This window comes from Phyllostomus hastatus, unplaced genomic scaffold (assembly GCF_019186645.2).
Source record: "Phyllostomus hastatus isolate PE091 unplaced genomic scaffold, TTU_PhHast_1.1 phas_contig_34, whole genome shotgun sequence".
NCBI classification, from domain to species: Eukaryota; Metazoa; Chordata; class Mammalia; order Chiroptera; family Phyllostomidae; genus Phyllostomus; species Phyllostomus hastatus.
This window is the reverse complement of record NW_025333857.1, coordinates 67,178,487-67,190,642: the sequence shown is the minus strand read 5'-3', so window position 1 is coordinate 67,190,642 and position 12,156 is coordinate 67,178,487. Positions and strand designations below refer to the sequence as shown.

Sequence of the window (12,156 nt, the reverse complement as noted above, 5' to 3'; positions counted from 1 at the left end):
TGGGGGCCGAGGCCCGAGTGTTCTGGAAAATTCCCCTGAGCTAATCCCAAACCAGAACACCGTGGCGCTCTGCTATCCAAAGGTCCTGCCCAGAGAAATCCGACTTCAAAGCCGCATGCCTCTTCCCTCTCGCTCCTAATCAGACTGGTGACTGCAGCGGCCGGTGAAGCCTCCCCCGCCCAGCCTCCCGCTGTCACGCCCCTTCACTGACTGGCAGGCGGGGGCTGCCGTTCCTGCCAAAAACAAGGAACCAGAGGAGGATTCTCAAGGCGTGACTCAGGCAGGGAGGGTCTGCGCCTGCAGTGGCAGGCTGTGCCCTCCCCGGCCTTCCAGCCTCTCCTGGGCCCCTGCCTGGGAGTCGGCTCCTCGGAAGGGGGCGCCATGTGGAGGGGCCGGCCAGGCTCTGGAGGAGAGGGTGTGGGGGTGAGAAGGGCTCTGCGGAGGCTGGAGGCAGCCCGGACTCCGGGGTCTGACATGGGCTGGGAACGGGCGTAAGAGTAGGCTTAGCCTGGGACAGACAGAGAAGGCACCGCGCCCCAACGGATGGGCTCGTGGGGAGCAGGCGGTGACCGCTTGGGCCCACGCACCTGTGAGCTGAGAAGAATGGACAAGGGCAGCAGGTGGAGCCGGGAGACACCCCGACCGGCCACACACCTGGTCAGTTCTCAAAACCCAAGTGCCTGGCTGTCTCCCAGCCAAGGTGCATCCCAGCATAACTCAGACCTGCCTCGCTTGGCAGGTGCTGCATGAACTCAGGACTCAGAGGGACCTGGAGAGGGGCGTCTGGCCTCTTCCTGAGCCCCAAGTCCTACACACCACACCCCCTAGGTCCTCCATCTCCACACCCTCATCCACTTAAAAGCCTGGTGCTGCCACCACCTCCAGAGGCCCTCGCCCTGACCCCCAACTCTGCTGGCTCAGCCTCATCCTCACTCACGAGCTGTCCCAGGGCGGCCCCGGGTGAGGAGGCGAGTGTACGACTGAAGCATACATGGGTCGTCCATGTAAATGCCCACCTCTCAGAGGCATGCCCTCGTCCTGAGAGCAACGTTAGGGAACATCTGCCTCCCCCTCCGCTGAGCGTGCATGTTACGTACAAGGCACAGGGGAGGGTCGGGCCTCAGCTCTCTCGTTTTCTGGAGGTCCCGGCCTCAAAGCCTTGCAGTCGCCCAAACTGCTGCCGAAAACGCGCACCCCTGCAAACCATTTCTGGAGACTCCGACTGGGCGCAGGACACACCAGGAGGACAGGTATTTTTAACACACCTGGATGACCCAGAGGTCATTTGGGACCAGTAATTATTCTCCAACAGAACGTGTTCTCTTTACCCAGGCCCTCTACCCAGAATGCATTTCCCACCAATGCAAATGTTTCTTAAAAGCTCAAAACTACAGCATCACCTCACCCAGGCAGCCTTCCCTGGTTTTTCCCAAATGGAGGTTCACCACTCAGGGGCTGCACAACACCTTTCACGTCCCACCCGGCTGGTTGCACCATCACTGGTCGGCAGCCTCCTGCCCTGCCCAGCCCAGCCCAGCCCAGCCTGCAGGCGCGCTGTGCTCTGTCTGCACGTGCTCCCCCCAACGCCTGGCACGCCCGGCAGCTCTTACCCAGAGAGATCGTTCTCGATCACCATCTTCTGCAGCCCGGCCGAGATGCTGCTGCTCCCAGAGCCGGGCGTGGAGGCCAGGTCATTGGTCCCTGGGAGCTGCCCACTGCCTGGGGTGCTCAGCGCCGTGTGGACGTCCCTCAGGATGCGAGGCAGGGGCCCCAGTTTGGAGATGATGCTCTGCGAAGACATGGGAGGAGGGAGGCATGACTTGCTGGGGCCACCGGGGGGTGGGGGGGGGGACCAGGGAGCCACAGCCACTGTGCCTCAAAACGCCTGAGGAACAAGGCGGCACACAGACCCGCCCTCCCCTGCCAGTCAGATCCAGCGGGTCTGCGGTGGGGCTGGGGGCCAGGAGTGTGCAAATCACACCTTTACCAGCCCCCCAGATATTGCTGGGACAGAGGTGCGAGGTGCAAGGCCCACAGGGAGAAACGGACCTAGCCTGAGCCTTCGGCCCTAGTTTGTCCTATCTTGGTGCCCCGCCCCCCAGAGAAGACAGTGCAGGTGGAACCCAGAATTCTCACACCCCTACACACCATCTACTCCACAGGGTGGGCCGGGGCCTGACCCTTTGACACTTGGGCCCCGGGGAGGTGGTCCAGGCACAGAGCAGGCACCACCATGTGCCTGTCAGACGATTGGCAAATGGACAGCCAGGCAGAGCGGGACACCTGGGCCCAGGTGGACCTCACTGTTGTGCTTAAAACTGACAGCACTGAGGAAGGACTCCAGGCTGCAGGGCCCCGCTGAGAGAGGGGACTCTGCCTCCACCCGCCTGGGCACCGGCCTTCTGGGGAGGGCTTTGTGCCCAATGGAAGTGTGACAACCTGTGCTGCTGTCCCCAGAGCAGAGCCTTGAGAGACGCAGAGCCCAGCTGCACACCCTCCCTGCAGCACCGACAGCTGCCGACCGCTGTGCAGGCCTGGGGCTGGTGGCCGGCACAGGGACCCCGTGAGTGGTGGCAGCTGGAGCGACTGTGTTGGCGGCAGAGCAGAGAGAGCAGGCTGTGGCCCGGCTTTCCATTTCCCCACGTGCGTCTCTGCTGTCCCTGTCGCAGCTCAGGGCAGCGGACATAAAGGAGCAGAAATGACCGCAACAGCATCTGTTTGCAGTGAAAAGCTGGACTAACCCGCATGTCCAGCAACAGGGGGCTGACGAAATAAACCGCAGTCGTGTGGCGGGACCATCTGTGGCCACAAGAAAGGGCACAGCAGCTGAGCAGCACGTGCTGCCGTGGAAAGATGTCCACGCACACCATGGCGTGCACGTCAAGTCTCGCTTAACACAATCTGAACAGGAAAGAGCCTTGTGCTCGCATGTGTGCCCTTAACACACACACACAGATGCGTCCAGCAGGCTGCGCACGAGAGTGCCCTGTGGGGCCGCTGCCGGGAAGTGGGACGGGGGCGGGAGGCCTTCCAGCCCTGTCTGAGCAGTAAGGACTTCTGCAGGGGCCTCTCACTAACAGCGACAAACATCCTGGAGCTAGACTGTAGCAGGCCCTGCTCCTGCTACCGAGAACCTGTTCTCTGTGTGGCCGGGGCTGCTGGCAGGGTGCAGTGGGCCCCCCAGCCACGGAGGGCTCACTCCAGGGGGCTGCAGCCACGCCAGGGGTGCCTAGGAAACATCCGTTTCAAGGGACAGTCAAGGGCAATTGTGAAAAGGTTTGTCACTTCCTGCCTGACATGCAAAGGCACGGCATTCTCAGTCTTTTTCTTGTCAGGGGCCTTAAAATCCAGAACGAGGACATTTTCACAGAAAGAGCTAAATCTGATCACATTTCTCACGGGGAACATACCTTCCTATGTGCAGTCCACCCACTCAACACCAAGTGCACAGAGACACAGCCAGAGCCCCAGTGCCGGGGTGGGCTCCTGGCTGGCAGGTGCTGGCGAGCAAACGGGCCCCCGAGACCCCAGTGGGTGCTGACAGGGCCTGGGTTGGGACCTTGGGCGCCAGCACCCAGGAGGGGCAGCAGATCTGCACCGCATAGGGGAACCCTTCGGCCGCCCCCTGCCCCCAGGGACAGGCACCTGCTCCAGCTGGCTGACGGCCTCCCAGAGCAGCGAGTGCAGGCTGGACAGCTCGCGGCCCAGGTCGATGTAGCCCTCGAAGCCGGCCGTGTTGGAGATGGTCTCGGGGTTGGAGATCTCCAGCAGGAAGCGCTGCATGTTGGTCCACTCGCGCTCCAGGAACTGGTTCATGAAGGACATATACTCCTCTTTGCTGCCAAACCTGGAGAGAGGGCCAACGGGGTGAGCGACCTGGGTCCAAGGCAGGCCCCCGGGAAGCCAGGCCCCACCCAGAAGCCCCCCTTCTCCGAGACACCCCCACCTCCTCAGCTCCCACCCCTCCTCACCCACTATGGCCAGCTCCCCACCACTAACTCCACCAGCTGACCCATCTGCTTTGACTCAGGGCCCTCCTTCCTCACGGACAAGTCCAGGGACCCTTTTCTGGAACTTTCCTCACAGGAATGTCCTGTGGCCCTTGCTCCCCTTTCACTGCCAGTCACAACTGCCTCCCTCTCGCCCTCAAGTTTCAACGGCCTGGCGGGCAGATGACCCTCAGTCCACGCTCAGCCGGGTCTCTCTGCCAGGCCTGCAGACGTGCACGTCCACAGCCCCTCCCCTCACACCCAGCCTGGCCAGGCCTAAGGTCATGGCCACCCCCCAAATCCAGGCCCTCCTCCCACGCTCCCTACCCAGCGGGGACACCACTGTCCACCAGATAACTGAGCCAGAGTCTGTTGGGTCATCTCCTCCCACAACTGGCAAGGCCAGCTGACCTTATCTTCTTCTCATGACCCTTCACCTTGCAGCCACCGCCTCCGGCATCACCTCCTCACCCCCCCAATACTTCCTCTCCTTGCCTCTCCCCAGAACCAGCCACAGCTGGGCTCCCATCTGTCGGGTGCACTCCCGCTCCCTCCAATCTCCTCGCCTCACCACTGTCAAGTTCGACCTTTGCAGGATGGACTGCGGCTGTTAGACGAGGGCTGTCCTCTCCCACCCTTAAGCCCTTTGGTGGCTCCCGCCACCCTGCCTGGCCTTCGAATCCCTGCTGTCCTCCTGGGTTTCTTCTCCCACTCCCCGCAGTCAGCACTGAACGATTCGGGAACGCCACGCTGTTTGTCCCTGCAGCACGCCGCCTGCCCGGGGCCCGCGTGCCCCTGCTCCCGACACGCAGCTGGGGAGCGGGCGTTCGGGGAAGCTGCCCTGCCTTCCGCCCCAGCCAGCGCAGGGCCCTCCCGAGAACCACGTGCGTCTCTGCTCCCTCCTGCTGCTCCCTCTTCAGCCCCCTCGGCCCGCACTGAGGTGCTGGTTCTGCGGGGCTGGGACCAGCATGACTCACAGCCCAGCACAGAGGTGGCCCTGGAACCACCTCTCGAACGGGGGACTGGATGACCCAGCCCTTCCGCTCCCGCCCCCTCCATCTAAGGAACGGTCCGGAACACGGACGTGCTCTGCGAGCAAGGACGCCCTTGACAGCGCTCAACAAGGACAGTCTGAAACGGCCCTCGTGCCCGCCCACCCCCAGGGACGGGCTGCAGACACACGGGCCCTCCGCCCTCGAAGGCGTGTTAGTCACTCATTTCAAAACGAGGCTTGTGAATGTCAACCACATGGAGGGGGGGAGATCCTTAGGATAAAATGTTCATTCAAAAAAGCTGAAGCAAAAAAAGTATCTTCTCACCCCTTAAAATTCAGGAAACATACCCAAATGGCATGTACTTTTGGTAGGGGGAGGGTGGGGTGTGGGGATCTTACTTTGAAAATGGGGGAGGGGAAGCCTGAGCATGACCGGGGCAGGCCGCCCCCCCCCACCCTCCCACCTGCCCATCTGCCCCGAGGCCCCCGGCCCCAACCCCCAGCCCTGCCGGCCGGCCAGCCACTCACTTGGCGAAGTTGGCCAGGTTCTGGGTGACCTTGGCGATGAGTGTGAGGGTGCGGGCGGTGCGGTCGTCGGGGTACTCCTGCAGCAGGTTGAAGAGCGAGGGCGACATGATGGCCGGGCAGAGGAAGCGCAGGAACAGGGAGGCGCTGATGAGCCGCTCGCTGATGTCGGGCCGGCCGCGGCTGCTGCACTCCTGCCGCCACGAGGCGAACACCTCCTTCAGCTCCCGCGGGAAGACACTGGGGAGCGACAGGCAAGACGGGGCCTGGTGGTCAGGCGGGACGGTGCCAGGACGGGACGGGAGGGGGCGGCGCAGGGACCTGGAGCTGGGTCTGCCGCACCCTGAGTTCCAGCCCTGAGAGCTGTGAGCTCAGCCCGCTGCTCCACCACCCGCTGCTCCACCACCCGACGTCACCGGGCCCCCAGCCATCACCTGGCCATCCTCCGCCGGGCGGGACGGGGCCGCCGGGGAGCAGAGACAGCGCGGGGAGGGCACAGAGTGCCAGGGAGTGGGAAGGGCAGCCCCCAGCCCTTTCCGAGCTCCGGTCAGGGTGCTGGGCGCCCCTGAAGGGGCGCAGAGGAGCCAGGTCTCTGTCCTGACCAGGACAGACGGCAAGGCCAGCTCCGGGTCTGGGCCCTTCCCACCGGCCCCAGCGCTTCTCCTGCCTCCCCAGACAGCAGGCACCTGGGCCGAGGGGGCAGTGAGGAAAATACAGCCGGACAGCCCGCAGCTCCCTGGTTCCCAGCAGCAGCGTTGGAAACCTACTCCCCTCGCTCAAGCACCGTTGCAGGAATTGGAGGTTTCCGGGAGAGCCCAGAGTGACCAAGGCGGCAGGAATATTCTGACACCGGGTAAGACGTACACAGCTCTCCATTTCTGGACAGGGATGGACTTCCCTGGCGGATCCAGTGAGCACAGACGGGCAGGGCCCCTCACCCCACAGCGGGCATGTCCACCTGCCACAAGGGGGCCTCGCCGGGTCAAGCTTTAAGTAGCTTTCCCACCTTTTCACCCTGAAAGGGGCACCTCCTACCCTGGCGCAGGCCAGGACCCAGGGCTCCCTGAACCCAGTCCCTGCCTGGCTGTCATGACCTCCGGGAGGTCGGAGCAAGTGCCTGGTCCTCCTTGGCCTTTCATTTCCTTGCCGTTACACCTAGAACAAGGCCGTCTAAAGGCTGAGACCCCCAGGCCGTAGGAGGCCTTGATCGACCTCAAAAGCTTGTGCCCAGCAGGCCCAGCACCCAGGCCAGTGGGCTCTTGGCAGGGACTGCGGTGGGCACAGAAGCACAGCCCGAGGGGATGTGAGGGCTGGCAGCCTCCAGCCCTGGTCCTGGAAGAGCCCGGCACAGGCCTGGGCAGGGGGCAGCTCCTGGGCAAAGAGCCTGGCCCTGGGCATCATCTGCTGAGTGATGACATCTATCGATGGCATCCAGCCCTGAGCGGTGCCTCTGGGCCTCTGACGAACACCAGGCAGAGGAAATGGAAAATCACGGCCCGCGGTTCCCGGTCCCCGCGTCCCACACCCGCCCGCCCTGGGGAGAGAGGGCAGTGCAGAACCCAGCCAGGCCCCACGGCGGGGAGTGTGTTCCCAGAGGGTTCAAGGCTCGCAGGCCACCCCCCACCCCTGGTGCCAGGGTCACCAGTGACCTGGTCAGAGGGGCCAGGCTGGACTCGGGCGAGCACTCTGTGCAGCCCAGGAACACAGGGACCTGTACAGGGGGCACCCCCTCACCCCACACTGGCTCTGGCCATTTCCCCGCCCCCTTCCCAAGGCTGTTGCCCACCTGGTGGGCCTCTCTGCTGAACAATTCCAGGGCCCTTTGTGTGCCCAGCCCCGAGCTGGGGTTCGGGCGGGTCCAGCTGCCCCGGGGTGCTCCCTGCAGGAAACAGGTGCAGACACGGCACAACAACACTCTGATGGGATCAGGGTTGTGACAGAGGGTCCCCCAGGAAGGTGAGCGGGCTGCCTGAAGGCGGGCCACAGGAGGGAGCCAGGCGTAAGGCCTTCAGGCAGGAAGGAAAGAAGCACGACCGAAGAAAGGAGTAGGGCGTGGCTGGGGTAGGGTCCGGAGAGGGGTCCGGGTGGGGAGGGGGACGCAGGTCCTGAGGGGGAGCAGTGGCCAAGGCGGAAATGGGAGCAGCCCCTGCAGTGTGAAAACAGCCCCGGTGCGTGGGGCTGGTGGCAAGGTCCCCGCCCAACAGCCACACGCGCCACGCCCTCGGCAAGGCCTCCCCCCACATAAAGCTCAGCCGTAAAGCTCAGCCGGCCACCACACACGCCTCAGGTGCAGGCAGGTGGCTGAGATGCCAGCCTAGAGGACATGGCGCTCGGACCACTTCCGGCCCTGGCTGCAGTCCCATCTGAACAGTGCACTCTGCACGTCCCTGCCCTTCTCTTGGGGGCTGGCAGCAGCCCGCGGATCTCTGCTCTGCTTAAAGCCCGGTCCTTGCTTCTCCGTTCTCTACCGTCCAGGCACCCACACAGGCCCCTGCCGGGCCCGACCGCAAGCCTGTGACGTGCGCACCACACTCCACGGACGGACGAGGGGTGTCAGCTTAAGCCATCCACACGCCCCAGATGGGGCCCAGCAGGGCCTTGTCTGTCTCGCTGCCCGGCACCCACGACAGCGCCAGCCCCACAGGGCCCTCGCTAATGAACACGCGCAATCGACTGCCAGCTCCACGAGGCACAAACCGCGTCCCGCCTGCACTCTGGAACACTCCCTGACATCTGAGAGCCCAAGAAGGGCCAGGACCGAGGCCTGGTGGCCCAGCGAGACTTTGCGGAGCCAGGCCGAGGGTGTGCAAGGCTACCGGAGCACTGCCTGCCCTCTCCTCACGAAGCCCCAGCTCTGCAGTTTGCACGTCGGGTGGCAGGGAGCCGAGCCTCTCACCGAGCTGTCTGAACGAGAACAGCACACCCATGCCCAGTGCAGCATCTGGCACCCTGCAGGTGCCCGACACAGGGCAGGTCAGGTGCCGGGCTGGGGAGGCCCCGGGCCGCTGAACCCAAGGAGGGTGGGGGGGGGGGCGGGGGGGGGCAGCACTGACCAGTAGGAGTTGATGATCTTGCAGAAGGCCAGTTCACAGCACATCTTGAGGTTGCCCTGGTGCTCGGGGAGGTCAGCGGCCGAGCACTTGCTGGGGTCCACTTCGCAGTTCTCGTCGGACTCGTACAGCGCTTTGATGAACTCGCCTGGGGCCGAGAGGGGGGGTGAGGACCTGGGGCGCACGTCCCACCCCCCGCCCGCCGCCGCCGGCCCGAACCCTCCCTACCTAGCGCGTCCTGCAGGTACTTCTGGCCCACCAACTTGAGGTACTCCTCGATGGCCTTGGTGGCCAGCGTGTTCTCCCGGAAGATGAGGTGCTCGTTGTCCCCACAGCGGTCCACCTCTGACATCATCAGGTCGGTCAGGAAGTCCTGGGGAGGCAGGCGTGGGGGGTGGACCTGAGCCGGCCGGGCAGGGAGGGCCCTGGGAGTCCGCGCCCGCTCCCCGGCCAGAAGCCCTGCTTCTCAAGGTGGCTCCAGCGTCAACCCTTGGGGGCTGCCGGGGAGAGAGGGGAGGGCAGCCTGGTGAGGGGGGCACCTAGTGCTGAGACATCAGAGCTGTGTCCAGAGACCAGGAGGCAGGCCTGGGCAAGGGCATGCCCCACGGACACAAGCTTCCCGCATCACGGCCAGGCCAGCTGGACTCACGGCCCTGCTCAGCCCTGACCGCGCCTGGCTGAGTGACCAGAGGACTTCCCCAACCGCACCATCAGTGCCACGGGGGACAGACGGGCCACCCTCTCTCCCTCCTGCAAGCAGCTGCTGCTCTCGACCCGTGAGTCTGAAGGGGTCTCCCACCAGACAGACCCATCCTGTGTGGCCCCTCAGAGGACGAGAGAGGGGTGGAGGCTGTCCGGCTGCCCCGGAAGGCGGTGGCACCACTGCCCACATGGCAAACCTGGGCAGCAGCTCCTCACTGCTGTGGGCCCACAGGCAGGACCGTGGGGCGACCCCAGGAAGGAGCCTGAGCCCACACCTGCCCTCCGGACTGCACAGGGAGCCCGTGGCCGAACCTGCTGCGACCGCTGCCGGGGGGGACTCCCTCCCCGCAGAACCCGCCCCCCTCACCCACAGCCAACCTCGTGTTGTGGGGGAGGGAGCCCAAGTCCCGAGGGAGGGTGAAGGTCAGGGCAGAGGCCACCCAGCCATGAAGTTACAAGGCGGCCAGTGTGGGCCAGGGCTTCCGGCGTGCACAACTTGGGGTCCCTCTGTCATCACAAGTGGCCCTTGAAATGCAGCTCGAGGCCCGGGAGACCCTGCCGGCCAAAGGAGGGACACGAGGAGCTAAAGAAGCCGCCGCTGGCCTCTCGGGGGACCACGTCCCCCGAGGGGCCCTTCCTGACCCACAGATGACCTGTGGGGTCTCCTTCTCTAAAACGCACGCAGCAGGACCCAGGCTCTTACTGACGCCCGGGGGCCTCCCTGAACCCTGCAGCGGGCGCTCGGCCCAGGCGGGGACGAGGAAGAGCTTTCGGGGCTAGGACCCAATGCGGGGACCAGCATGGCACAGGGAGCGACCTGTCCAAGGCCACGCAGCTCCCTGGGCCACATCTGGCTCATGCCCCCCTGCTTCCTTCCCAGGTCCCGTCCCCCCGCTGCACTGAGCAGAGAGGGGGTGGCAGGGAGGAGCCCCCTGGAGTCCAAAGACAGAGACTCTGAGAAGTCACCTCACAGGAGAGCGGAGCCTGGGAGGACAGCAAGGTGCCGGGTACCTGGTCACGTGGCCTCCACACCTCCGGCCCGCGGTGCCTGTGTCAGATGCTGCTGTGCGCCTCACCAAGAGCGCTTCCTTACCCGCCCAGTTCTTTGAACACAGGGGGAGCTCACACGCACGGCACTCCAGCGGCACCAGTCACTTCTATCCTCCCGCCTACGCTCCCCCGCCCCTCACAGGGCCACGCGGGGAGGGGGTGAGCCTGCATCTGTGTGTCTGGGTACGAGAGTGGGGGGCTGCGACAGCACCCTGGTGGTCACCAGATGGGGATGTCAACTGAACGCAACACCTCCCTGGACATGTGTGGCTGGGTCGCTGGGACCCCTGAGCTGGAAGAGGCTGGCCCCGAGCCTCAGGGACGAGCCCTCTCGGGGGTGAGGGACCCCTAGAAACCAATCCCTCACTGCCAGCTGCTGTCCCATCCATCGGCTTCACACCTGCCTGGGCGATCAGGGGCAGGAGCACGAAGCCCCGCCTCCGTGACACAACTCCTGGGTTCGGGGGCCCGCCTGGCTGTGGTCAGTGCCCTCGACAGGGCTGAAATCCCCAACAAGGACATGGGGAACAGCAGGTAATCCAGCGCGTCCCCAGGCCCTTCCACGCGGCCAGAGGGACGCGGGGCGGCCCGCCCGCCTGGCCCGCGCACGCACCTTCACTTTGCCCGTGCTCTGCAGGATGTGCACCAGGGCCGACGCCATCTCCTCCTTGGTCTTGGCGCTGAGGATGGGCTCGAGGGCCGTGCAGAGCCCCAGGTAGTGGTTGGTGATGTGCTCGGCGAACTCCTTGTACATCTCCATGGGCAGGATGGTGACGGTCTGGTAGCGCGCCTTGATGCGGATCATGGGGCCGGGGCCCTTGCTGCCCTTGGGGTTGGGCGTCGCCACCGGGTACCACTTCTCCACGAACTGCCGCCCGGCCACCGAGGCGGCGGGCAGGCTCACCAGGCCCAGGTAGCTGTTGCGCTCCTTCTTCTTCTTCTTGTCCGTCTCCCGGTACAGGTGGACGGTGACGGTGCGCAGGGGCGGCAGGTTGTGGAACTCGAAGTGCTCGCCCCAGAAGACGTTGTCCGTCTTGAGCTTGCCCGTGGTGCGGGCGTAGAGCACGTCGTCCAGGCACAGCTCGCACAGGTACTTCTTCTTGGCCGGCAGGTCCTTGGCCTCGATCACCCACAGCTTCAGGATGTGCTCCACACGCCGGCTGTTGTCCTGCACACGCACAGGGGGGCCAGGGTCACCGAGGGGCCGGCCGCCCGCCCACCCCCCAGCCCAGGGCTGGGGAGACTCTGAGACCCGGCGGGGCCCGGGGGATGACAGGTTGGGTGGGCCAGGGCCAGCGCTGGAATCTGATAGGACAGAGCTGTATCCCCACTGTCATGAACTAGCTCACTGACCTTGGGCAAGGGACTTCGATTCAGTCCCCTTTCTATGAAACAGGCACAGACAGTGTGAGGTCCAGTAAGAGGTCAGCGCACAGCAGGCCACTGTGCTATTTATTAGCTCTTCTGGTTTGCTGGTCTATAAAGTCACCTCTTAGGTGACCTTAGGCCCCCTCTGTAGTGATGCCATGGTGACCAGGCCTCCGCCCAGGCCCTCGAGTCAGCCAGGGGGGCAGACCAGAAGCAGGCGATTCCCGCTGGGGTCTCACAAACCTGACGGGGGAAGCCCAGGGGCAGTGGGGACACAGAGCAGGGCACCAGCATGGGCCAGCGGTGCTCGCCCGGAGGGTGGGACCGGTGTCTACGCTGGAGTTGAATGGGTGAGCAGGAGTCGGCCAGGGAGGGGGGACAGGAGACCCAGGCAGAAGGACACCAGCACCCAACGCCCTAAGAGCCCACGCTCAGTTCTCTGGCCCAGCCTCCGCTGTGCAGCTTTGAGGGCAGAGGC

General features: G+C 64.8%; 1 protein-coding gene across 8 annotated transcripts in view; it reads right to left on the bottom strand.

The window, feature by feature from the left end:
* The window catches only part of LOC123819672 (DAB2 interacting protein), a 183,174-nt gene that overhangs the window by 12,908 nt on the left and 158,110 nt on the right, over positions 1-12,156 (bottom strand). For all 8 annotated transcript variants that reach the window (XM_045840092.1, XM_045840094.1, XM_045840090.1 and 5 more), the window contains 6 exons: positions 10,924-11,478; positions 8,787-8,931; positions 8,562-8,706; positions 5,512-5,748; positions 3,646-3,847; positions 1,611-1,789 (listed from right to left, as the gene is read on the bottom strand). In XM_045840092.1, coding sequence (XP_045696048.1) covers positions 1,611-1,789; positions 3,646-3,847; positions 5,512-5,748; positions 8,562-8,706; positions 8,787-8,931; positions 10,924-11,478 — 1,463 coding nt within the window. The remainder of the gene's footprint in view (positions 1-1,610; positions 1,790-3,645; positions 3,848-5,511; positions 5,749-8,561; positions 8,707-8,786; positions 8,932-10,923; positions 11,479-12,156) is intronic.